The 27650-nt window shown below is 43.1% G+C and overlaps 1 protein-coding gene and 1 pseudogene across 1 annotated transcript; one reads left to right on the plus strand and one right to left on the minus strand.

Moving 5' to 3' along the window:
* Positions 1-6878: 6878 nt before the first annotated feature.
* On the minus strand, positions 6879-17164 carry LOC145877218 (tripartite motif-containing protein 16). Its single transcript, XM_082972516.1, has 6 exons — positions 16493-17164; positions 15965-16060; positions 11313-11546; positions 10008-10167; positions 9823-9882; positions 6879-9591 (listed from the first exon to the last, which is right to left on the minus strand). Exons 1-6 carry the CDS (start codon positions 17087-17089, stop codon positions 9074-9076), a joined length of 1665 nt encoding a protein of 554 aa, XP_082828642.1. The 5' UTR covers positions 17090-17164; the 3' UTR covers positions 6879-9073.
* A 2956-nt stretch (positions 17165-20120) lies between these two features.
* The window catches only part of LOC145877205 (tripartite motif-containing protein 16-like), a 15945-nt pseudogene continuing 8415 nt past the window's right edge, over positions 20121-27650 (plus strand).

Here is a 27650-nt window from a genome sequence, read left to right on the forward strand (position 1 = left end):
ATTTGACTCTGTTTTCACTTTAACACACTCACACAACTAAGTGCTTTCCAAAATCAAGCTTTAGAAATATTCTACATTAATATTTTCTTGTTTCATAGTTTATTTTTTTTTAATCAACGCCAGTCCTAATCATAAATATCAAATATTATATTCATTTATTTTGTGAATTTTAATCCTGTAAGTGATTTGTATGTATTATTATTTGTGTATAATTTATAAATGATGACTATACTGTATGTACATTTACTGATGTTTCGTTCTTGTTGTTGTTCTTAGTATTTATGCTTAGTATTTAATGCTACTTCATATTTCTACTCCACTAAAAACTCCACAATGTTTAGGCCTACCTACGTGTCAACATTAGTTTCTAGTTACTTTGCAGTTGGCTCTTCAATCCAGAGAAAAAACTATAGTCTATCATAATAACTAAATATGTTACCTTGATGATATCAACAGGCTAACCAGCATTTTAAAGTCATAATTACCTCACCTTTACCAGCTGTAACATTAAAGTGGTAAACACATCAATGCATCACTAATTCTTATCCAATAACCTAATAAATATGGTTCTGAAATCTACCATCCTGTATTGTAAGTGATTTTACTTTTAACACTTTATGTTTTGTGTTTTATTAATCAATCTTTGGCCAAGACAGCAGCATAAAACAAAACAAGTTGCAGACAGACACAAAGGAAAATAATAAAAAACTAATATTTTAATATGTTTTTTTCTTTAAAGTAAAATATGTGAATACTCCTTAATAAAACACTGCACTCCCCAATAGCCAAGTGTAGTCTGACCGAAGCACTGCATCCTCATCGTTCAGCTCCACCGCTCTGACCACGTCGCTCCCGTTGGCGGTTGTTATAGCAACCGGATGCTTTTCTTGGAGTTTCCCAGCTTGCGTCCTGCGAGGCCTCAGCTATATGCTCACCGGTGTGATCCTGGGGGGAAATAACTTGTTTTGGAGACACGACGCTGTTTTCATCTCCCCCAGTCGTTGAATGAAGTGAACATGTCACGCTTCATGTAAAGGCTCACATTGTCCTGCTCGACCCACATATCGCTGGTCAACGCCAAAATGGGTCCCGTTAGCGAGCCGGTCAGCAAGGCTCTGCCTGACTTCAGTGGACATTTGTGGCAGTGCTTCTCGTGTAAAGTAGTTGGGAAGCTCATATCTCGGGTCCATAGTTTTCAGTAGCTTTTTTGAATCCGACTTGTTCCACAGTTGCAACAGGGACCATATCTTTAGCAATGTGATAGGACACCGCTGTAGTTATAGTACACCACTTGCCAATTTTCTTTTCATAAAGGCTCACTGCGGGAAAATGAAGTTTGCAGTGAGCTTTGTTTCGGGGCTTTTTCGGGTTGTCGACGGCTTGCGGCTGGGGCTTCTGCAGCGCGCAGTTTCACACACTCTTCGTATTGCAGTTTGTGCCACTGTTTTAGGTGGTGAAAAAGATTTGTAGTGCTTCCACCCCTGGCTGTAACTTTTTTTATGGCACTGCCTACATATAACGTGATTTTGTTGCTCATCTGATACTTTGAATCCGAACCATCTCCAAATTACTGAGCCAATGCTTTTTCTTTTACTAACCAATTCCTCGTCAAAACGCTCCGCAGACGCTGTTGCTTCCTCCATGTTTGTTGAAGTGTCTGTTCCTGCCCCTCCGCCCTCTGTGCATGAAAGAGGAGGCGCGGGGAGCAGCGCAGAGAGCTCCGGGTCTGCAGCTTGCTTGGAGCAAGGATCAAAGCGAACATTTCAACTATATCGATATATGCGAAATGGTCTAATTTCATATCACATTTAAAATATATCGATATATTTTTTTATATCAATATATCGCCCAGCCCTAGTCAGGCTGATAAGAACAATTCTTATTTTGTATAACGGGTCACTTAGGATGGCAGTAGCATTGTTGACGAAATGCAGGCATCGCAGCAGAATTAGGAAGCGGTCTTGGGAAAAGAGGGTGGCAAAGAAGGGAGTTGCAAACATAGGATCTGTGCTCCAGTATTCTCTTAGGGAGTTCTTCTTTACTATCCCCATGAGGAGGACTGTCACCAGGAAGGTATACATTTCACTCATTGTGGTTGTCACCCATTTAGCGAGTTTCCCCCTCACTCCTGGCTCTCTCTTCTCCTGTAGCTCCAAGGCATAGCGATTGGTCTCCTGTACTATGGTTTCCCACCAGCTCCTCTGTCAGAAACAACTTGAAGCACTCTGCCTCAGATGGAAATGGACTCCAGACTGGGACTCATCAAAACAAACAGCAGGGCCAGGAGGGGTGAAATGACTGGCGGCCTTCCAGCTACCACAGAACTCCTGTACTTCATCCACTGTCGGTCTCCCTCCATCACCACCAGCATCTTCAAAGGGACCTGGTACTTGGTCAGTGGACAAGGGAACCTCAGATTCAGGGTTCTCAATGGCTACAAGGTTGGGGGGGGGGGGGGGGGGGGCAGCTCCTCACTGTCAGAATCTGATTCCTGACTTTCAGACTCATTGTCAGAATTGTAATAAAATCTCCAGAATTTCCACATTTGTGAGTTGTCTCCTTTTGAAAGACATTGCTAATGCTACAGCTTAGCTCACTAGCTACATACATAAACAACAACACTGAATGGCTCAGAGTGAGAGGGGACGTGATTGACTGCCGGCGTGCGTCACTTGTATCAATAAATCACCATCAGAAAATGTTTTGTGAGGTAATTATTTGTGTATTTATTGTTTTATTCACATGTTTTCAATTCTGGGTGACAAATCATGCATTCCGATTCTTGCATAGATTGTAATGGGCACATATTATGTGTGTAAAATACTTATTTGAAGGTTATAGTGATTATGATGAGCTAAGCTAATTCCAGCTATGTGTATGGAGCCATGTTTGTTGACATACAATGCATTCTGGGTTTCACGTAATCATCCGTTTGACCAAAGATGTTATAACAAAATGAGGTGAGTAAGAGTTCACTCATTTTTTGAGGACTTCCGGAAATGAATGGTGGGATGTGAACGACGGTAGATGACACACCCCTTCAACACTATAAACAGACCAAACTCATCTTGTCTTTTATTATCTTCGGTTTCTGTGAGGGAAAAATGCATGGCTGCGCGCTGAAACTAATCGTCGGATTACTGTCGATTTCTAGAAAATGTTTTACCTAATTATTTCGATCAATGGTGAGCTCACCCCGTGATGTGATTAATTAGACATAGTAATTGCAATTAGCTAATTCATATTGTAGTTTACGTCAGCCGAGAGTTAGAAAATATGACCGCTTGTGTTGGGTCAATCTTTCTTCAGTTAGCGCTAAGACAAATGTAGCCTACATTTTTTCCGGTTAGGATGATTGTGTTGTGCTATATATATATATATATACACTTCTGTGAATATCTGAACCATTTGCATCCAAAAATAAACTGCTCACATTCTGGAGATAAACTTTGTAAGGACTGTGTGTGTTTTTATGTGTCCAGCTCAAATGCTGATTGTTGCGTCATTGGAAACTGTCCGTTGTAAATGAGTGTTCTAAATGAGTGTTCTAAAGAGTGTTCTAAACGAGGGTTCTAAATGAGGGTTGTAAATGAGGGTTCTAAAGAGCGTTCTAAATGAGTGTTCTCAAGAGCGTTCTAAATGAGTGTTCTAAATGAGCGTTCTAAACGAGGGTTCTAAATGAGTGTTCTAAAGAGTGTTCTAAAGAGTGTTCTAAACGAGGGTTCTAAACGAGGGTTCTAAATGAGGGTTGTAAATGAGGGTTCTAAAGAGCGTTCTAAATGAGTGTTCTCAATGAGCGTTGTAAATGAGCGTTCTAAATGAGTGTTCTAAATGAGCGTTCTAAACGAGGGTTCTAAATGAGTGTTCTAAATGAGCGTTGTAAATGAGCGTTCTAAACGAGCGTTCTAAATGAGCGTTCTAAATGAGCGTTCTAAATGAGTGTTGTAAATGAGTGTTCTGAGTGTTCTAAATGAGCGTTCTAAATGAGGGTTCTAAAGAGCATTCTAAATGAGCGTTGTAAATGAGTGTTCTAAATGAGTGTTCTAAAATAGGGTTCTAAAAGAGGGTTCTAAAAGAGGGTTCTAAACGAGGGTTCGTAATGAGGGTTCTAAATGTGTGTTCTAAATGAGTGTTCTAATGAGCGTTCTAAACGAGGGTTCTAAATGAGGGTTCTAAATGAACGTTCTAAATGAGGGTTTTAAAATAGCGTTCTAAATGAGGGTTCTAAAAGAGGGTTCTAAAAGAGCGTTCTAAATGAGCGTTCTAAACGAGTGTTCTAAACGAGTGTTCTAAATGAGTGTTCGTAATGAGGGTTCTAAATGTGTGTTCTAAATGAGTGTTCTGAGTGTTCTAAATGAGGGTTTTAAAATAGCGTTCTAAATGAGCGTTCTAAATGAGTGTTCTAAATGAGGGTTCTAAATGAGGGTTCTAAATGAGCGTTTTAAATGAGCGTTCTAAATGAGTGTTCTAAAAGAGGGTTCTAAAAGAGTGTTCTAAAGAAGCGTTCTAAAAGAGTGTTCTAAATTAGTGTTCGTAATGAGGGTTCTAACTGTGTGTTCGTAATGAGGGTTCTAACTGTGTGTTCTAAATGAGTGTTGTAAATGAGCGTTGTAAATGAGCGTTGTAACTGAGCGTTCTAACCGAGCGTTCTAAATGAGTGTTCTAAAAGAGTGTTAGGCTATATAGTGCACTGTGTTTGACCAAGGTCCACAGTTAATTGTAGTGCACAATTTAGTGTTCTAATCACACAGCGCTTCAGGAACCACTGTAGAACGATCACACCCCGTGTGACAGGCAGACAGGTTAGGGTTAGGAGGTGTTACTAGACAGACAGACAGACAGATAGACAGACAGACAGGTTAGAGTTAGGAGGTGTTACTAGACAGACAGACAGACAGACAGACAGACAGACAGGTTAGGGTTAGGAGGTGTTACTGTACAGACAGACAGACAGACAGAGACAGACAGACAGGTTAGGGTTAGGAGGTGTTACTGTACAGACAGACAGGTTAGGGTTAGGAGGTGTTACTGTACAGACAGACAGACAGACAGGTTAGGGTTAGGAGGTGTTACTAGACAGACAGACAGACAGACAGACAGACAGGTTAGAGTTAAGAGGTGTTACTGAACAGACAGACAGACAGGTTAGGAGGTGTTACTATACAGACAGACAGACAGACAGACAGGTTAGGGTTAGGAGGTGTTACTGTACAGACAGACAGACAGGTTAGGGTTAGGAGGTGTTACTATACAGACAGACAGACAGACAGACAGGTTAGAGTTAGGTGTTACTGAACAGGCAGACAGACAGACAGGTTAGGAGGTGTTACTATACAGACAGACAGGCAGGCAGACAGACAGGTTAGAGTTAGGAGGTGTTACTGTACAGACAGACAGACAGACAGACAGGTTAGGGTTAGGAGGTGTTACTATACAGACAGACAGACAGACAGGTTAGGGTTAGGAGGTGTTACTAGACAGACAGACAGGTTAGGGTTAGGAGGTGTTACTATACAGACAGACAGACAGGTTAGGGTTATGAGGTGTTACTGTACAGACAGACAGACAGACAGACAGGTTAGGGTTAGGAGGTGTTACTGAAAAGACAGACAGACAGAGAGACAGACAGAGAGACAGGTTAGAGTTAGGAGGAAAAAAATGCATGGCTGCACGCTGAAACTAATCGTCGGATTACTGTCGATTTCTAGAAAGTGTTTTACCTAATTATTTCGATCAATGGTGAGCTCACCCCGTGATGTGATTAATTATACATAGTAATTGCTATTAGCTAATTCATATTGTAGTTTACGTCAGCCGAGAGTTAGAAAATATGACTGCTTGTGTTGGGTCAATCTATCCTCAGTTAGCGCTACGACAAATGTAGCCTACATTTTTCCGGTTAGGATGATTGTATTGTGCTATATATATATATATGTACACACACACACACTGCTCAAAAAAATAAAGGGAACACTTAAACAACACATCCTAGATCTGAATGAAATAAATAATCTTATTAAATACTGTTTTCTTTACATAGTTGAATGTGCTGACAACAAAATCACACAAAAATAATCAATGGAAATCCAATTTATCAACCCATGGAGGTCTGGATTTGTAGTCACACTCAAAATTAAAGTGGAAAACCACACTACAGGCTGATCCAACTTTGATGTAATGTCCTTAAAACAAGTCAAAATGAGGCTCAGTAGTGTGTGTGGCCTCCACGTGCCTGTATGACCTCCCTACAACGCCTGGGCATGCTCCTGATGAGGTGGCGGATGGTCTCCTGAGGGATCTCCTCCCAGACCTGGACTAAAGCATCCACCAACTCCTGGACAGTCTGTGGTGCAACGTGGCGTTGGTGGATGGAGCGAGACATGATGTCCCAGATGTGCTCAATTGGATTCAGGTCTGGGGAACGGGCGGGCCAGTCCATAGCATCAATGCCTTCCTCTTGCAGGAACTGCTGACACACTCCAGCCACATGAGGTCTAGCATTGTCTTGCATTAGGAGGAACCCAGGGCCAACCGCACCAGCATATGGTCTCACAAGGGGTCTGAGGATCTCATCTCGGTACCTAATGGCAGTCAGGCTACCTCTCAATTTAGAACACACATTTAGAACCCTCATTTAGAACGCTCATTTAGAACGCTCATTTAGAACCCTCGTTTAGAACGCTCTTTTAGAACCCTCGTTTAGAACGCTCGTTTAGAACGCTCTTTAGAACCCTCGTTTAGAACGTTCCTTTAGAACGCTCATTTAGAACGCTCTTTAGAACCCTCATTTAGAACCCTCATTTACAACAACAATCAGCATTTGAGCTGGACACACTTTTTTCAGAAACTATTTACACAAAAACACACACAGTCCTTACAAAGTTTATCTCCAGAATGTGAGCAGTTTATTTTTGGATGCAAATGGTTCATATATTCACAGAAGTATATATATTTAATCACTGAACAGTAGCAGACCTAACTTCATCTGTTCCTGACTCTGGATAGTGGATTAAAAAGACCACCTGTTGTTACATCACCACCAGACATCATGATTCATGGAAATGGACATTGTATTTTATCAAATATGAAAACCTTAAATCTCTTCAAATTCAAATCAGTCAGAAAATAAGGATTGTACATAAAACAGAGCAGAATAAATCATCACATCTGGGGACCATCACCACCAGCATGACTAGTATCTATGTGGACCCTACTACAGTTTAACCAGCTCAGCTATAGACTACACCAGCATGACTAGTATCTATGTGGACCCTACTACAGTTTAACCAGCTCAGCTATAGACTACACCAGCATGACTAGTATCTATGTGGACCCTACTACAGTTTAACCAGCTCAGCTATAGTCTACACCAGCATGACTAGTATCTATGTGGACCCTACTACAGTTTAACCAGCTCAGCTATAGACTACACCAGCATGACTAGTATCTATGTGGACCCTACTACAGTTTAACCAGCTCAGCTATAGACTACACCAGCATGACTAGTATCTATGTGGACCCTACTACAGTTTAACCAGCTCAGCTATAGACTACACCAGCATGACTAGTATCTATGTGGACCCTACTACAGTTTAACCAGCTCAGCTATAGACTACACCAGCATGACTAGTATCTATGTGGACCCTACTACAGTTTAACCAGCTCAGCTATAGACTACACCAGCATGACTAGTATCTATGTGGACCCTACTACAGTTTAACCAGCTCAGCTATAGACTACACCAGCATGACTAGTATCTATGTGGACCCTACTACAGTTTAACCAGCTCAGCTATAGACTACACCAGCATGACTAGTATCTATGTGGACCCTACTACAGTTTAACCAGCTCAGCTATAGACTAGACCAGCATGACTAGTATCTATGTGGACCCTACTACAGTTTAACCAGCTCAGCTATAGACTACACCAGCATGACTAGTATCTATGTGGACCCTACTACAGTTTAACCAGCTCAGCTATAGACTACACCAGCATGACTAGTATCTATGTGGACCCTACTACAGTTTAACCAGCTCAGCTATAGACTACACCAGCATGACTAGTATCTATGTGGACCCTACTACAGTTTAACCAGCTCAGCTATAGACTACACCAGCATGACTAGTATCTATGTGGACCCTACTACAGTTTAACCAGCTCAGCTATAGACTACACCAGCATGACTAGTATCTATGTGGACCCTACTACAGTTTAACCAGCTCAGCTATAGACTACACCAGCGTGACTAGTATCTATGTGGACCCTACTACAGTTTAACCAGCTCAGCTATAGACTACACCAGCGTGACTAGTATCTATGTGGACCCTACTACAGTTTAACCAGCTCAGCTATAGACTACACCAGCATGACTAGTATCTATGTGGACCCTACTACAGTTTAACCAGCTCAGCTATAGACTACACCAGCATGACTAGTATCTATGTGGACCCTACTACAGTTTAACCAGCTCAGCTATAGACTACACCAGCGTGACTAGTATCTATGTGGACCCTACTACAGTTTAACCAGCTCAGCTATAGACTACACCAGCGTGACTAGTATCTATGTGGACCCTACTACAGTTTAACCAGCTCAGCTATAGACTACACCAGCGTGACTAGTATCTATGTGGACCCTACTACAGTTTAACCAGCTCAGCTATAGACTACACCAGCATGACTAGTATCTATGTGGACCCTACTACAGTTTAACCAGCTCAGCTATAGACTACACCAGCATGACTAGTATCTATGTGGACCCTACTACAGTTTAACCAGCTCAGCTATAGACTACACCAGCATGACTAGTATCTATGTGGACCATACTACAGTTTAACCAGCTCAGCTATAGACTACACCAGCATGACTAGTATCTATGTGGACCCTACTACAGTTTAACCAGCTCAGCTATAGACTACACCAGCATGACTAGTATCTATGTGGACCCTACTACAGTTTAACCAGCTCAGCTATAGACTACACCAGCATGACTAGTATCTATGTGGACCCTACTACAGTTTAACCAGCTCAGCTATAGACTACACCAGCATGACTAGTATCTATGTGGACCCTACTACAGTTTAACCAGCTCAGCAGTACCATTATAACTATAGATATTAAACCCAGGATAGAGGGGCTGAGTGAATGTGGTCTGGACTCTGTGGAGGAGGGTCATTGTGTCAGAGACACTGTAGAAGGACAGAGTACCTGCCTTGTGATCCAGGTACACTCCTACTCTGGAGGACTGAGGGTCTGATACTTTAGTCACAACATTATTGTGTATGAAATAATAACCACCTCTACAGCACTGTAAACTCCAGGACTTGTTATTGTATCCAAATCCATTACCTCTCTCTGTTCTGCTGATGTCTTTATATGAGACTGCTGTAACAACATTACCACTCCACTCCACCTCCCAGTAACAGCGTCCAGACAGACCCTCTCTACACAGAACCTGAGACCAGTCGGTGAATCTGTCTGGATGGTCAGGATATGGTTGGACTTGGCGTGTCCAGGTCACCTTTCTGTTCCCTTCAGACAGAGAGAGGTGTGTGTATGCTGTGTTTGGGTCCAGTGTGAGCTGACAGGAATCTGGGAGAAGAGCAGAGACCAATGAGGGGAGTCAGAACAATAAGTTAAGTCAGATACTGTATCTACCCTGTCTTTGATTAGAGCACAGCAGAGATCAAATCAGAGAAATATGAGGAGTCAGATAGATACCCAGTCTTTGATTAGATCTACTATTGCTATATATTTCTAGAGGGATTGTTAGGAGTGGCAGTAAAAAGAGACTGTTAGTTACTTCACAATAAAGAGACTCACATTGTAACAACTGTTCTCTGGTCTTGGGCTCTGGAGGCAGAACAACCTCCACTATATTCACTACAGACACACAAACACATTGACAGAGAGAGGGAATGTTATCATCATACCATATTCCACATGTATATGACTAGTAGGGAACTTTCAATGGTCTAAAGTTGATGTTCTGATTGTTTTCAACACACCTGTAGTGGAGATCTTGGTCCATTCTCCTTTAAGGAAGTCTTCTAGTTTCTCTCTCAGTTCAGACACAGTCTTACTCACATCTCCAAAGTACTGAAGAGGACGGACAACGATGCTGGGTAAGTCTGAAGATACACTGATACTGGAGAGAGACTGATAACTCTGGAGAGAGAGAGACAGAGACAGAGAGAGAGACAGAGAGAGAGACAGACAGAGAGGGACAGAGTGAGAGGGACAGAGGGAGAGACAGAGAGAGAGACAGAGAGACAGAGAGAGGGACAGAGGGACAGAGAGAGAGAGACAGAGAGAGAGAGAGACACCGAGAGAGGGGGACACAGAGACCCAGAGAGAGGGGGACACAGAGAGAGGGACCCAGAGAGAGGGACACCGAGAGAGACAGAGAGAGGGACAGAGGGACACAGAGGGACACAGAGGGCCAGAGAGAGAGAGGAACAGAGAGACCCAGAGAGAGGGACACAGAGAGAGGGGGGGACACAGACAGAGGGACAGGGGGACACAGACAGAGGGACAGGGGGACACAGACAGAGGGACAGGGGGACACAGACAGAGGGACAGGGGGACACAGAAAGTGGGACACAGAGAGACACAGAGAGACAGAGGGGGACAGAGAGAGAGAGGGACACAGAGAGAGGGGGACACAGAGAGAGGGACAGAGGGAAAGAGAGAGAGGGACAGAGAGAGAGAGGAGGGACAGAGATTGGAGGGACAGAGAGAGAGAGAGAGAGGGACAGAGAGAGAGAGAGGGGGACAGAGAGAGAGAGAGGGACAGAGAGAGAGAGAGGGACAGAGAGAGAGAGAGAGAGAGAGAGAGAGGGGGGGGAGAGAGAGAGAGACATAGAGAGAGAGAGAGAGAGAGGACGACAGAGAGAGAGAGGGACAGAGAGAGAGAGAGAGGGGGACAGAGAGAGAGAGAGAGAGAGGGGGACAGAGAGAGAGAGGGGGACAGAGAGAGAGAGAGAGGGGGACAGAGAGAGAGAGAGATGGACAGAGAGAGAGAGAGAGACAGACAGACAGACAGACAGACAGACAGACAGACAGACAGACAGACAGACAGACAGACAGACAGACAGACAGACAGACAGACAGACAGACAGACAGAGGGACAGAGGGACAGAGAGAGAGGGACAGAGAGAGGGACAGAGAGAGGGACAGAGAGAGAGAGAGACAGAAAGAGAGAGAGAGAGAGACAGAGAGAGAGAGGGACAGAGAGGACAACATAATGATTGAGATGAATAGTTTCACATGAAGTTCATTTCATATCACATGTAACAAGACAGTTTAGTTACCTGGAGGAAATGGATGTGATCCTCTGTGTGTGAGAGCTGCTCCAGCTCAGTGCTTCTCTTCCTCAGCTCAGCTATCTCCTGCTTCAGTTGCTCCAGGACTCCTTCAGCTTCACTCACTTGATCCTTCTCTTGGGCTCTGATCAGCTCCTTCACCTCAGAGCTCCTTCTCTCAATGGAGCGGATCAGCTCAGTAAAGATCTGATCACTGTCCTCCACTGCTGCCTGTGCAGAGCGCTGTTGAGAGAGAGAGAGAGAGAGAGAGAGAGAGAGAGAGAGAGAGGGACAGAGAGAGAGAGAGAGACAGAGAGAGAGAGAGAGAGAGACAGAGAGAGAGAGAGAGACAGAGAGAGAGAGAGAGAGAGAGAGGGACAGAGAGAGAGAGGGACAGAGAGAGAGGGAGAGAGAGAGAGAGAGGGACAGAGAGAGAGAGAGGGAGAGAGAGAGAGAGAGGGAGAGAGAGAGAGAGAGGGACAGAGAGAGAGAGAGAGAGGGACAGAGAGAGAGAGAGAGAGAGGGACAGAGAGAGAGAGAGAGGGACAGAGAGAGAGGGAGAGAGAGAGAGAGAGGGACAGAGAGAGAGAGAGGGAGAGAGAGAGAGAGAGAGAGGGACAGAGAGAGAGAGAGGGAGAGAGAGAGAGAGAGAGGGACAGAGAGAGAGAGAGAGAGAGGGACAGAGAGAGAGAGAGAGAGAGGGACAGAGAGAGAGAGAGAGAGAGAGAGAGGGACAGAGAGAGAGAGAGAGAGACAGAGAGAGAGAGAGGGAGAGAGAGAGAGAGAGAGGGACAGAGTAAGAGAGAGGGACAGAGTAAGAGAGAGGGACAGAGTAAGAGAGAGAGACAGAGTAAGAGAGAGAGAGAGAGGGACAGAGAGAGAGAGGGACAGAGAGAGAGAGAGAGAGACAGAGAGAGAGAGAGAGATAGCAGTTAGTTAATAGTATCTCTTCTTGCAAATTCATCTTCTGCACATCTATCACTCCAGTGTTTAATTGCTACATTGTAATTATTTCTCCACCACGGCCTATTTATTAACTTACCTCCTTTATCTTACCTCATTTGCACAACTGTATATAGACTTTTCTATTGTGTTATTGACTGTACGTTTGTTTATTCCATGTGTAACTCTGTGTTGTTGTTTGTGTCACACTGCTTTGCTTTATCTTGGCCAGGTCGCAGTTGTAAATGAGAACTTGTTCTCAACTGGCCCACCTGGTTAAATAAAGGACTTGTTCTCAACTAGCCCACCTGGTTAAATAAAGGACTTGTTCTCAACTGGCCCACCTGGTTAAATAAAGGACTTGTTCTCAACTGGCCCACCTGGTTAAATAAAGGACTTGTTCTCAACTAGCCCACCTGGTTAAATAAAGGTTTCATTAAAAAGTGTGGCAATAACTTAACTTTTAATTATTTAGACAGACTCCTCTAAATAATAAATATAATAAAATAACAAAAAAAAACAGTTAAATGCTAAGTACTATACATAGGTTTATTTAAAAAATAACAATAGAACCTATTTAGTACTATAATGGTATTTACTAACATAATATTATTACTATAATAGTTTCTAAAGGGGTTCTAGGCTACCCTACCCTAGAATTAGGGTTCAGGATAAAACAGGTTATACGTAGGGTTAGAGTTTCTGTACAGCACTTTGTGACATCTGCTGATGTAAAAAGGTCTTTATATTGTTTAGATTGATTGTTAGGTTCAGGGTATTTAAAGAGATAAACTGTATGGGTTTATATCTCTCTTGCTCCTCCCTGTGGTCTTCTGTGGGAACTACATACCTCATTCACCACACTTGATAGGCTCATAATCTGAGGTAGCAACTGAGTCAGAGCTACAAATCAATGATCTCCACCTATCCATTAGGTTTACAACTCAGTGAACCTGCGCAGCATTCTCTCTATTTGATGTCTACGAACCAACAGATTTCAACACATATCAAATTACCAGTTACCATTATTAGTAGCTGTAACCTAGTTAATAATAAGTTACCTGAGGTAAACCTACAAGGATAGTTAATAATAAGTTACCTGAGGTAAACCTACAAGGATAGTTAATAATAAGTTACCTGAGGTAAACCTACAAGGTTAACGCGGGCTGGAAGAGAATTACTTCAAAACCACAGCAAACAGCTGGGACATATAGTAATATTATATATATATAATATTATATCACTGGGCTCCTCTGTGCTAACAAACCCTGTGTACCACCCCTCCCCTGTTTAACCTTGAATTTCGTTCAGAAAAACACTTCCACATTTAGCAAAACGAACCAACTCTTTACGGATCTGTTCGGTGGTAATAAACGGAGGCAGATTAGACACCACTACTCTTGTCGAAATCGGCACCAACACAACCCCTCACATAAATCATACTGGTAACTAGCCGGGTAACAAGACTCACCTTTTACATTACCACAACCACCGCCTTGTTCATTCTGGATACAGAGTGTATATGTTCCTCTCCCACCTGTTCACCGACCAGGATCAATAATTCCTCCACACCATTCTCCACAACGCACCTGAAGAGACAGCGTTTCTTCTCCACTCGGTTGAGGACATCAAACTACCCTACTCCCTCCTCAACTCTAACCCATAAACAGCGGAAACCAGTAAACAAACCCTCCCACCATGACAAAATACATTTGGAAAATAGGCAAAAGAATAGCTGCACTCTTCACGAACGACAAAACCTCACGTTACCAACTTCTTCTTCTTCTATGGTATAATGGCGGTCCTCAAACCAACGTTAAAGGAGCGTGGCGCCTCCTACTGTGCTGGAGTGTGTTCAATCACGGTTTACACCATTTCTAAATCCTCCTACCTAACTCAGTACTTCTGAGAAAATAAAAAAGATCCCTACTAACTTCTAATAGACCCTCCCCCATCCCCCAAATCCCTTCCAAACCCCCATCCAACCCCCCATCCAACCTCAATGACCCTACACTTCAATCTTTCCCTCTCTTCAACATCCTTACAACAATATAACAACACATGCTCCACCGTTTCATTGACAATACCCTCCAGACACAAACCATTCACATGCTGCCAACCACATGGAAGGACCAGTTCAATGTACAATGTCCTAAACACAATCGAGGAAACACCACCTCTTCCTTCCTAATCTGACCTATGAACCTTGTTCCACCGACCTTTAGAGGACATATAAATGCCGTCCCTTGTGCTCAGAGTCCCATCTCTTCTCCCACACATCTATCAAAATGTCTCTGATCTCACATTTGTCCTCACCTCTACCCAGTGGAACATTAATATATATTATATCTTGTTTTAAAGTTATGTTAGCTAACTAGTCTACAATTTCATTCCATTCCACACCTGAATGTGCTGGGACCCAGCAGAATCTCACTACTAGACCCATTCTCTCAATTCTCCGTAATAACATTAATACCTCCAATAGTAGGTCACTCCTAATAGATTTACCAGATGATAAACTATTCAATACAGACAGAGAATCTGAGGATACTATAATTCTAACAGGCTGTACGTCCTCCACCCACTGGAGGACAACTATTATCACCAACAGTTCAACTGAGTACACTGACAGTTCATCTGTTAGTCTTCTACATATCCGCACATCACATTCAGGAAGGTAAACACCTGCTCCTGTGGGCCCACTATCTGGGCCCTTGGATCCATCTGTGAAAAGAGGTAAAAAAAGCATAACAACTTCTACCAATGTAATTGTCAACCAGTTTCCCTTTATCACTGACTTCTGACCCAATCTTTCCTTTTGTCTACCAAGGTTAGATCAACAACAGGATCTGGGAGTAACCATGGAGGAACATCCCCTATCACCACAGAAAGGGCCAACCTCCAACTCCCTGAAACTACTCTCATCAGCAAGCTTTCCAACTGTCCAACCAAAACCACTGCCTTGTCTACTAGTATATTCCCAACAGTCATCTAGAACAGTAGCAGTGGGATGCTCAACCTCACAGCCTTTCAACCCAATAAGCTAATGACAACACCAGGCCAACTAACCCTACACTCATTAAAACCCACTACCCCATTCCACTACTTTGACCCTATCTGCTCCTGCACCAGGCCAACTAACCCTACACTCATTAAAACCCACTACCCCATTCCACTACTTTGACCCTATCTGCTCCTGCACCAGGCCAACTAACCCTACACTCATTAAAACCCACTACCCCATTCCACTACTTTGACCCTATCTGCTCCTGTAACCAGGCCAACGGCCTGGGAGGACGGGACACCACCACCCAACACACCCTGGAACTCTTCTGAAGTCAAATCTAGTATGACCAAATACTTCTCTGCAGCTGCCACCAAAACATATTTTTTTTCTGTGATTTTACATTCCATTTCTGCGGTACAGTTGATAACCATTTGCTATGAACACTAAGAAGCCAACCTTACTGAAGCATATATCACTGGTTGGCCCATCCCTCTGTGCTGTCACAGATCTACTACTCACAGGGATCCTCTCAGGATCCCTCAGCCTTGACCCATCCTCCTCTACTTTCTTCACTGCCTCAGCAGTGACAACCTGTTCCCAACAGTGGGGTCAGTGGGATTGGATAGGGGCCCCTCTACTTCTCTCTCTCTCTCTCTCTCTGACTGGAGGAGACAGGTGAAATGGTGTGTCTCCTCTGGTCAACAATACTCACCTTGAAAGACTCCACAGCCTGTTGGAGCTCCTTCAGCTCCTTCTCTCTCTCCTGGAATCTCTGCTGGACCTTCTGCTGACTCATCCCCAGCTGCCTCTGTGGAGAATCACTCTTCAATGAGCTATCAAGCTTTATTAGTCCAGTAGATCAATAGTATAGTAATGTGACATAGGGCCCATAGAGAGGAAGGTCTAAAAAATGGATGGTCCATTTACTAAATGATATTTATTTGTTGCTATGTGAATGATTATAGTTTTTATGGTAGGACTACATGTATCAACAGGTTGAGACTGAACTTTGGACTCATAAAAGGCCATTCAGAATGATAATAGTGTTTGACATTATAAAATGGTGATACATCTGGAGAATCTGGGTTAACATATCAATATACTCAAGGTTTGTGTTCATATTTGTTCTGCTGAGGATCTATTTCATTTCAATGATCTCATATTCAAACAGCCTTAGTTCCTACTGTATCTTTAATTCTTTGTTTATCAGACAGTCACCAACAAGTTGTTCTGGTCTTACCTGTTTCTCAGTCCTCTCTGCTGCAGCTGACACTGTATCATGGCCTTTATGTTCATCCACTGTACACATCAGACAGATACACTGCTGATCGGTACGACAGTAAACCTCCAGCAGTTTGTCATGATGAGAGCAGATCTTCTCCTGTAGTTGTGCGGTGGCTTTGACCAGCTTGTGCTTCTTGAAAGCTGGAGATTCGTAGTGAGATTGGAGGTGAGTCTCACAGTAAGAGGCCAGACACGCCAGACAGGACATGAGGGCTTTCTGCTTTCTGGTCCCAGTACAGACATCACACGCCACATCTCTAGGTCCAGCATAGCACAGAGCAGGAGGGGGAGCAGCCTGGAGTCCTGTCTTCTTCAGTTTCTCCACCAGCTCAGCCAACATGTTATTTTTACTCAGCGTAGGCCTCGGACTGAAGGTCTGTCTGCACTGAGGACAGCTATAGACCCCTTTCAGAACATCCTGATCCAAGCAGCCCTCAATACAGCTCCTACAGTAACTGTGTCCACAGGGGATGGTGACTGGTTCCTTCAGTAGATCCAGACAGACAGAACAACAGAACTGGTCCTGGTCCAGCAGAACTCCCTGTTGAGCCATTTGGACGGTTGTTCACTCTCACACAGACAGACGACACAGAGACTCAGATCAGTTTCGTTTCCTCAGAAGAGAGTTTGTGGGAGGGGGAGGGATTTCCTGGTTCTGCCAGAGGGGTGGGGTTAGAGGGAGGGAGGGGTTAGAGGAATGCAGGAAGAGAGAGAGGAACTGCAAGCAACAGCAAGAGGGAGACAAATAGTTTTGTTCCAATGTTAGAGCCCTTAACATGGAACAAATGACATAATGAATCTTAAAATGTGATTTGTTAGAATATATGAAGGGTAACAGTTTTCTATGAAGTACGTATGTATCATTATTTTAATGACCTTTATAATGCCTTATAAATCAATAAGTCCTGAGGAGGTGTGATATATGGTTATTATACAGTACCGCGGCTAAGGGCTGTTCTTAGACAAGACACAACACGGATTGAGAATTATCTAACACTTTCAACAATACAATCACATTTTATTTTATTGGTTTCATACACATATTTATCAGATGTTATTGTGGGTGAAGTGAAATGCTTGTGTTCCTGGGTTCCAACAGTGCAGTAATATCTAACAATGCTTGTGTTCCTGGCTCCAACAGTGCAGTAATATCTAACAATGCTTGTGTTCCCAGCTCCAACAGTGCAGTAATATCTAACAATGCTTGTGTTCCCAGCTCCAACAGTGCAGTAATATCTAACAATGCTTGTGTTCCCAGCTCCAACAGTGCAGTAATATCTAACAATGCTTGTGTTCCCAGCTCCAACAGTGCAGTAATATCTAACAATGCTTGTGTTCCCAGCTCCAACAGTGCAGTAATATCTAACAATGCTTGTGTTCCTGGCTCCAACAGTGCAGTAATATCTAACAATGCTTGTGTTCCCAGCTCCAACAGTGCAGTAATATCTAACAATGCTTGTGTTCCCAGCTCCAACAGTGCAGTAATATCTAACAATGCTTGTGTTCCTGGCTCCAACAGTAATATCTAACAATGCTTGTGTTCCCAGCTCCAACAGTGCAGTAATATCTAACAATGCTTGTGTTCCTAGCTCACAGAGGGCAAATCTAAAAAGTCAATGGAAATATTAGGACAAGCAATGATATATATATATATATATATACACTGTGTACTGTGATGTGATGCATAGACAATTTGGAGTACATCTGTAGTATATCTGAAGAATAGTAGATGTACAGCAGTAGTTATATAGGATGAACCAGGACTAGAATACAGTATATACATATGAAGTGGACAGTAGTAGTTATATAGGATGAACCATGACTAGAATACAGTATATACATATGAAGTGGACAGCAGTAGTTATATAGGATGAACCAGGACTAGAATACAGTATATATGACTGGTTCCTAGTCATGGTTCATCCTATATAACTACTGCTGCCCACTTCATATGTATATACTGTATTCTAGTCATGGTTCATCCTATATAACTACTGCTGTCCACTTCATATGTATATACTGTATTCTAGTCATGGTTCATCCTATATAACTACTGCTGTCCACTTCATATGTATATACTGTATTCTAGTCATGGTTCATCCTATATAACTACTGCTGTCCACTTCATATGTATATACTGTATTCTAGTCATGGTTCATCCTATATAACTGCTGCTGTCCACTTCATATGTATATACTGTATTCTAGTCCTGGTTCATCCTATATAACTACTGCTGTCCACTTCATATGTATATACTGTATTCTAGTCATGGTTCATCCTATATAACTACTGCTGCCCACTTCATATGTATATACTGTATTCTAGTCCTGGTTCATCCTATATAACTACTGCTGTCCACTTCATATGTATATACTGTATTCCAGTCCTGGTTCATCCTATATAACTACTGCTGTCCACTTCATATGTATATACTGTATTTTAGTCATGGTTCATCCTATATAACTACTGCTGTCTACTTCATATGTATATACTGTATTCTAGTCCTGGTTCATCCTATATAACTACTGCTGTCCACTTCATATGTATATACTGTATTCTAGTCATGGTTCATCCAATATAACTACTGCTGTCCACTTCATATGTATATACTGTATTCTAGTCATGGTTCATCCTATATAACTACTACTGTACATCTACTATTCTTCAGATATACTACAGATGTACTCCAAATTGTCTATGCATCACATCACAGTACACAGTGTATATATATATATATATATCATTGCTTGTCCTAATATTTTCATTGACTTTTTAGATTTGCCCTCTGTGAGCTAGGAACACAAGCATTGTTAGATATTACTGCACTGTTGGAGCTGGGAACACAAGCATTGTTAGATATTACTGTTGGAGCCAGGAACACAAGCATTGTTAGATATTACTGCACTGTTGGAGCCAGGAACACAAGCATTGTTAGATATTACTGCACTGTTGGAGCCAGGAACACAAGCATTGTTAGATATTACTGCACTGTTGGAGCCAGGAACACAAGCATTGTTAGATATTACTGCACTGTTGGAGCTGGGAACACAAGCATTGTTAGATATTACTGCACTGTTGGAGCCAGGAACACAAGCATTGTTAGATATTACTGCACTGTTGGAACGAGGAACACAAGCATTTCACTTCACCCACAATAACATCTGATAAATATGTGTATGAAACCAATAAAATAAAATGTGATTGTATTGTTGAAAGTGTTAGATAATTCTCAATCCGTGTTGTGTCTTGTCTAAGAACAGCCCTTAGCCGCGGTACTGTATAATAACCATATATCACACCTCCTCAGGACTTATTGATTTATAAGGCATTATAAAGGTGATTAAAATAATGATACATACGTACTTCATAGAAAACTGTTACCCTTCATATATTCTAACAACTCACATTTTAAGATTCATTATGTCATTTGTTCCATGTTAAGGGCTCTAACATTGGAACAAAACTATTTGTCTCCCTCTTGATGTTGCATGCAGTTCCTCTCTCTCTTCCTCCCTCCCTCTAACCCCTCCCTCCCTCTAACCCCACCCCTCTGGCAGAACCAGGAAATCCCTCCCCCTTCACAAACTCTCTTCTGAGGAAACGAAACTGATCTGAGTCTCTGTGTCGTCTGTCTGTGTGAGAGTGAACAACCGTCCAAATGGCTCAACAGGGAGTTCTGCTGGACCAGGACCCGTTCTGTTGTTCTGTCTGTCTGGATCTACTGAAGGAACCAGTCACCATCCCCTGTGGACACAGTTACTGTAGGAGCTGTATTGAGGGCTGCTGGGATCAGGATGTTCTGAAAGGGGTCTATAGCTGTCCTCAGTGCAGAGAGACCTTCACTCCAAGGCCTATTCTGAGGAAAAATAACATGTTGGCTGAGGTGGTGGAGAAACTGAAGAAGACAGGACTCCAGGCTGCTCCCCCTCCTGCTCTGTGCTATGCTGGACCTAGAGATGTGGCGTGTGATTTCTGCACTGGGACCAGAAAGCAGAAAGCCCTCATGTCCTGTCTGGCGTGTCTGGCCTCTTACTGTGAGACTCACCTCCAACCTCACTACGAATTTCCTGCTTTGAAGAAGCACAAGCTGGTCAAAGCCACCGCACAACTACAGGAGAAGATCTGCTCTCATCATGACAAACTGCTGGAGGTTTACTGTCGTACCGATCAGCAGTGTATCTCTTATCTGTGTACAATGGATGAACATAAAGGCCATGATACAGTGTCAGCTGCAGCAGAGAGGACTGAGAAACAGGTAAGACCAGAACAACTTGTTGGTGACTGTCTGATAAACAAAGAATTAAAGATACAGTAGGAACTAAGGCTGTTTGAATATGAGATCATTCAAATGAAATGAATCCTCAGCAGAACAAATATGAACACAAACCTTGAGTATATAGATATGTTAACCCAGATTCTCCAAATGTATCACCATTTTATAATGTCAAACACTATTATCATTCTGAATGCCCTTTTATGAGTCCAAAGTTCAGTCTCAACCTGTTGATACATGTAGTCCTACCATAAAAACTATAATCATTCACATAGCAACAAATAAATATCATTTAGTAAATGGACCATCCATTATTTAGACCTTCCTCTCTATGGGCCCTATGTCACATTACTATACTATTGATCTACTGGACTAATAAAGCTTGATAGCTCATTGAAGAGTGATTCTCCACAGAGGCAGCTGGGGATGAGTCAGCAGAAGGTCCAGCAGAGATTCCAGGAGAGAGAGAAGGAGCTGAAGGAGCTCCAACAGGCTGTGGAGTCTCTCAAGGTGAGTATTGTTGACCAGAGGAGACACACCATTTCACCTGTCTCCTCCAGTCAGAGAGAGAGAGAGAGAGAGAGGTAGAGGGGCCCCTATCCAATCCCACTGACCCCACTGTTGGGAACAGAAAGTAGAGGAGGATGGGTCAAGGCTGAGGGATCCTGAGAGGATCCCTGTGAGTAGTAGATCTGTGACAGCACAGAGGGATGGGCCAACGAGGGATATATGCTTCAGTAAGGTTGGCTTCTTAGTGTTCATAGCAAATGGTTATCAACTGTACCGCAGAAATGGAATGTAAATCACAGAAAAAAAATATGTTTTGGTGGCAGCTGCAGAGAAGTATTTGGTCATAGTAGATTTGACTTCAGAAGAGTTCCAGGGTGTGTTGAGTGGTGGTGTCCCGTCCTCCCAGGCCGTTGGCCTGGTGCAGGAGCAGATAGGGTCAAAGTAGTGGAATGGGGGTAGTGGGTTTTAATGAGTGTAGGGTTAGTTGGCCTGGTGCAGGAGCAGATAGGGTCAAAGTAGTGGAATGGGGTAGTGGGTTTTAATGAGTGTAGGGTTAGTTGGCCTGGTGCAGGAGCAGATAGGGTCAAAGTAGTGGAATGGGGTAGTGGGTTTTTAATGAGTGTAGGGTTAGTTGGCATGGTGCAGGAGCAGATAGGGTCAAAGTAGTGGAGTGGGGTAGTGGGTTTTAATGAGTGTAGGGTTAGTTAGAAGGGTGTTTTTTAGTATTATCATAATTTCCCCTTTTCCCATTTTGTATCCCATAATATCATGGATTTATATTAAAGTCCAGTTGAGGCAGGTGAGATGCCTTTGGATATACGACGTAATAAATTGTCATTAGCTTATTGGGTTGAAAGGCTGTGAGGCTGAGCATCCCACTGCTACTGTTCTAGATGACTGTTGGGAATATACTAGTAGACAAGGCAGTGGTTTTGGTTGGACAGTTGGAAAGCTTGCTGATGAGAGTAGTTTCAGGGAGTTGGAGGTTGGCCCTTTCTGTGGTGATAGGGGATGTTCCTCCATGGTTACTCCCAGATCCTGTTGTTGATCTAACCTTGGTAGACAAAAGGAAAGATTGGGTCAGAAGTCAGTGATAAAGGGAAACTGGTTGACAATTACATTGGTAGAAGTTGTTATGCTTTTTTTACCTCTTTTCACAGATGGATCCAAGGGCCCAGATAGTGGGCCCACAGGAGCAGGTGTTTACCTTCCTGAATGTGATGTGCAGATATGTAGAAGACTAACAGATGAACTGTCAGTGTACTCAGTTGAACTGTTGGTGATAATAGTTGTCCTCCAGTGGGTGGAGGACGTACAACCTGTTAGAATTATAGTATCCTCAGATTCTCTGTCTGTATTGAATAGTTTATCATCTGGTAAATCTATTAGGAGTGACCTACTATTGGAGGTGTTAATGTTATTATGGAGAATTGAGAGAATGGGTCTAGTAGTGAGATTCTGCTGGGTCCCAGCACATTCAGGTGTGGAATGGAATGAAATTGTAGACTAGTTAGCTAAAATAACTTTAAAACAAGATATAATATATATTAATGTTCCACTGGGTAGAGGTGAGGACAAATGTGAGATTAGAGACATTTTGATAGATGTGTGGCAGAAGAGATGGGACTCTGAGCACAAGGGACGGCATTTATATGCCCTCCAAAGAAAGGTTAGTGGACCAAGGTTCAAAGGTCAGATTAGGAAGGAAGAGGTGGTGTTTCCTCGATTGTGTTTAGGACATTTAGATTTGGGGGATGGGGGAGGGTCTATTAGAAGTTAGTAGGGATCTTTTTTATTTTCTCAGAAGTACTGAGTTAGGTAGGAGGATTTAGAAATGGTGTAAACCGTGATTGAACACACTCCAGCACAGTAGGAGGCGCCACGCTCCTTTAACGTTGGTTTGAGGACCGCCATTATACCATAGAAGAAGAAGAAGTTGGTAACGTGAGGTTTTGTCGTTCGTGAAGAGTGCAGCTATTCTTTTGCCTATTTTCCAAATGTATTTTGTCATGGTGGGAGGGTTTGTTTATTGGTTTCCTCTGTTTATCGGTTAGAGTTGAGGAGGGAGTAGGGTAATTTGATGTCCTCAACCGAGTGGAGAAGAAACGCTGTCTCTTCAGGTGCGTTGTGGAGAATGGTGTGGAGGAATTATTGATCCTGGTCGGTGAACAGGTGGGAGAGGAACATATACACTCTGTATCCAGAATGAACAAGGCGGTGGTTGTGGTAATGTAAAAGGTGAGTCTTGTTGTCCGGCTAGTTACCAGTATGATTTATGTGAGGGGTTGTGTTGGTGCTGATTTCGACAAGAGTAGTGGTGTCTAATCTGCCTCCGTTTATTACCACCGAACAGATCCGTAAAGAGTTGGTTCGTTTTGCTAAATGTGGAAGTGTTTTTCTGAACGAAATTCAAGGTTAAACAGGGGAGGGGTGGTACACAGGGTTTGTTAGCACAGAGGAGCCCAGTGATATAATATTATATATATAATATTACTATATGTCCCAGCTGTTTGCTGTGGTTTTGAAGTAATTCTCTTCCAGCCCGCGTTAACCTTGTAGGTTTACCTCAGGTAACTTATTATTAACTAACCTGGTAGGTTTACCTCAGGTAACTTATTATTAACTAACCTGGTAGGTTTACCTCAGGTAACTTATTATTAACTATCCTTGTAGGTTTACCTCAGGTAACTTATAATTAACTAACCTTGTAGGTTTACCTCAGGTAACTTATTATTAACTACCCTTGTAGGTTTACCTCAGGTAACTTATTATTAACTATCCTTGTAGGTTTACCTCAGGTAACTTATTATTAACTATCCTTGTAGGTTTACCTCATAACTTATTATTAACTAACCTTGTAGGTTTACCTCAGGTAACTTATTATTAACTAACCTTTTTTTATTTGTTTCTAAATGGCTGCTGGGTAATATGATAATCGTTGAAATCTGTTGGTTCGTAGACATCAAATAGAGAGAATGCTGCGCAGGTTCACTGAGTTGTAAACCTAATGGATAGGTGGAGATCATTGATTTGTAGCTCTGACTCAGTTGCTACCTCAGATTATGAGCCTATCAAGTGTGGTGAATGAGGTATGTAGTTCCCACAGAAGACCACAGGGAGGAGCAAGAGAGATATAAACCCATACAGTTTATCTCTTTAAATACCCTGAACCTAACAATCAATCTAATGTATTTATGAAGTCCTTTTTACATCAGCAGATGTCACAAAGTGCTGTACAGAAACTCTAACCCTACGTATAACCTGTTTTATCCTGAACCCTAATTCTAGGGTAGGGTAGCCTAGAACCCCTTTAGAAACTATTATAGTAATAATATTATGTTAGTAAATACCATTATAGTACTAAATAGGTTCTATTGTTATTTTTTAAATAAAACCTATGTATAGTACTTAGCATTTAACTGTTGTTTTGTTATTTTATTATATTTATTATTTAGAAGAGTCTGTCTAAATAATGAAAAGTTAAGTTATTGCCAGACTTTTTAATGAAACCTTTATTTAACTAGGCAGGTCAGTTAAGAACAAATTCTATTTACAATGACGTCCTCCTGGGGACCAGTGGGTTAACTGCCTTGTTCAGCGGCAGAACAACAGATTTTTACCTTGTCAACTCTGAGGTCGTCTCTGAGAGACTCAATACAACAGGGGTCTCTGATTTCTACGCTGCAGTACTGAGGGCCTGGCAGCTGCTGAGACCCACACGAGAGGGGGTGTGGTGTGGTGCCTGGGCCGTGGGGATGGGAGGAACCACTGATCACTGGGTTTGGTGGACCTGGAGAGCAGGGTGGCAGCGTTCTGACTCAAAGCAGCACAGAGGCTACTGTACCGTACGGAGGTGGGCTTAGCGGGAGGGAAGGGGCATCAGAGGCAGGGGGTTCTGGGGGCTGAGAGCATGGCAGGGTATAGGTGGAGGGTGCTCTATAAGCTCCCAGTGCTGGAAAGGTCAGGGGTCATCCAGTGGAGGGTATTACATGGAGCCCTGGACACCAATAGCTGATTGGCTCGGGTTGACCTGGGAGTTGGGGAGGGGTTGTCCGTTTTCTACAATGACAGACTGTTCATCATGTTTTCTCTGTGTTGCCAGGGTAATGCCATTACTGTTTATTTAATTTCACCTTTATTTAACCAGGTAGGCTAGTTGAGAACAAGTCCTTTATTTAACCAGGTGGGCCAGTTGAGAACAAGTCCTTTATTTAACCAGGTAGGCTAGTTGAGAACAAGTCCTTTATTTAACCAGGTAGGCTAGTTGAGAACAAGTCCTTTATTTAACCAGGTAGGCCAGTTGAGAACAAGTCCTTTATTTAACCAGGTGGGCCAGTTGAGAACAAGTCCTTTATTTAACCAGGTGGGCCAGTTGAGAACAAGTCCTTTATTTAACCAGGTGGGCAAGTTGAGAACAAGTCCTTTATTTAACCAGGTGGGCCTGTTGAGAACAAGTCCTTTATTTAACCAGGTGGGCTAGTAGAGAACAAGTCCTTTATTTAACCAGGTAGGCCAGTTGAGAACAAGTCCTTTATTTAACCAGGTGGGCCAGTTGAGAACATGTCCTTTATTTAACCAGGTAGGCCAGTTGAGAACAAGTCCTTTATTTAACCAGGTGGGCCAGTTGAGAACAAGTCCTTTATTTAACCAGGTAGGCTAGTTGAGAACAAGTCCTTTATTTAACCAGGTGGGCCAGTTGAGAACAAGTCCTTTATTTAACCAGGTGGGCCAGTTGAGAACAAGTCCTTTATTTAACCAGGTGGGCCAGTTGAGAACAAGTTCTCATTTACAACTGCGACCTGGCCAAGATAAAGCAAATCAGTGTGACACAAACAACAACACAGAGTTACACATGGAATAAACAAACGTACAGTCAATAACACAATAGAAAAGTCTATATACAGTTGTGTAAATGAGGTAAGATAAAGGAGGTAAGTTAATAAATAGGCCAGAGTGGAGAAATAATTACAATTTAGCAATTAAACACTGGAGTGATAGATGTGCAGAAGATGAATTTGCAAGAAGAGATACTATTAACTAACTGCTATCTCTCTGTCCCTCTCTCTCTCTCTCTCTCTCTCTCTCTCTCTCTCTCTCTGTCTCTGTCTCTGTCTCTGTCTCTCTCTCTCTCTCTCTCTCTCTCTCTCTCTCTCTCTCTCTGTCTCTGTCTCTCTCTCTCTCTCTCTCTCTCTCTCTCTCTCTCTCTCTGTCTCTGTCTCTGTCTCTGTCTCTGTCTCTGTCTCTCTCTCTGTCTCTCTCTCTCTCTCTTAACAGCGCTCTGCACAGGCAGCAGTGGAGGACAGTGATCAGATCTTTACTGAGCTGATCCGCTCCATTGAGAGAAGGAGCTCTGAGGTGAAGGAGCTGATCAGAGCCCAAGAGAAGGCTCAAGTGAGTGAAGCTGAAGGAGTCCTGGAGCAACTGAAGCAGGAGATAGCTGAGCTGAGGAAGAGAAGCACTGAGCTGGAGCAGCTCTCACACACAGAGGATCACATCCATTTCCTCCAGGTAACTAAACTGTCTTGTTACATGTGATATGAAATTAACTTAATGTGGAACTATTCATCTCAATCATTATGTTGTCCTCTCTGTCCCTCTCTCTGTGTCCCTCCCTCTCTCTGTGTCCCTCTCTCTGTGTCCCTCTCTCTCTGTCCCTCTCTCTCTGTCCCTCTCTCTCTCTGTCCCTCTCTCTCTCTGTCTCTCTCTCTCTGTCCCTCTCTCTCTCTGTCCCTCTCTCTCTCTGTCCCTCTCTCTCTCTGTCCCTCTCTCTCTCTGTCCCTCTCTCTCTCTGTCTCTCTCTCTCTCTGTCTCTCTCTCTCTCTCTCTCTCTCTCTCTCTGTCTCTCTCTCTCTCTCTCTCTGTCTCTCTCTCTCTGTCCCTCTCTCTCTCTCTGTCCCTCTCTCTCTCTCTCTCTGTCCCTCTCTCTCTCTGTCCCTCTCTCTCTCTCTCTCTCTGTCCCTCTCTCTCTCTCTCTCTCTCTCTGTCCCTCTCTCTCTCTGTCCCTCTCTCTCTCTCTCTCTGTCCCTCTCTGTCTCTCTGTCTCTCTCTCTCCCTCTCTGTCCCTCTATCTCTCTTTCCCTCTGTCCCTCTCTCTGTGTCCCACTTTATCTGTGTCCCTCTGCCTGTGTCCCCCTGTCCCTCTGCCTGTGTCCCCCTGTCCCTCTGTCTGTGTCCCCCTGTCCCTCTGTCTCTGTCCCCCCTCTCTCTGTGTCCCTCTCTCTGTGTCCCTCTGTGTCTCTCTCTGTCTCTCTGTCTCTCTCGGTGTCTCTCTCTCTGTTCCTCTGTCTCTCTCTCTGTTCCTCTGTCTCTCTCTCTCTCTCTGTGTCTCTCT

Source organism: Salmo salar, unplaced genomic scaffold (genome assembly GCF_965601325.2).
Source record: "Salmo salar unplaced genomic scaffold, fSalSal1 ptg000721l, whole genome shotgun sequence".
Taxonomy (NCBI): domain Eukaryota; kingdom Metazoa; phylum Chordata; class Actinopteri; order Salmoniformes; family Salmonidae; genus Salmo; species Salmo salar.

What these genes read in the sequence shown, in the direction of transcription:
- LOC145877218 (XM_082972516.1), bottom strand. Translation starts at nt 17,089, where the DNA reads ATGGCTCAACAGGGAGTTCTGCTGGACCAGGACCAGTTCTGTTGTTCT. An exon ending in AGGCTGTGGAGTCTTTCAAG is followed by an intron (nt 11,547 to 15,964) that starts GTGAGTATTGTT and finishes CTCTCTCAACAG; the next exon opens with CGCTCTGCACAGGCAGCAGT. An exon ending in CAGAGAACAGTTGTTACAAT is followed by an intron (nt 9,592 to 9,822) that starts GTGAGTCTCTTT and finishes CTCTTCTCCCAG; the next exon opens with ATTCCTGTCAGCTCACACTG.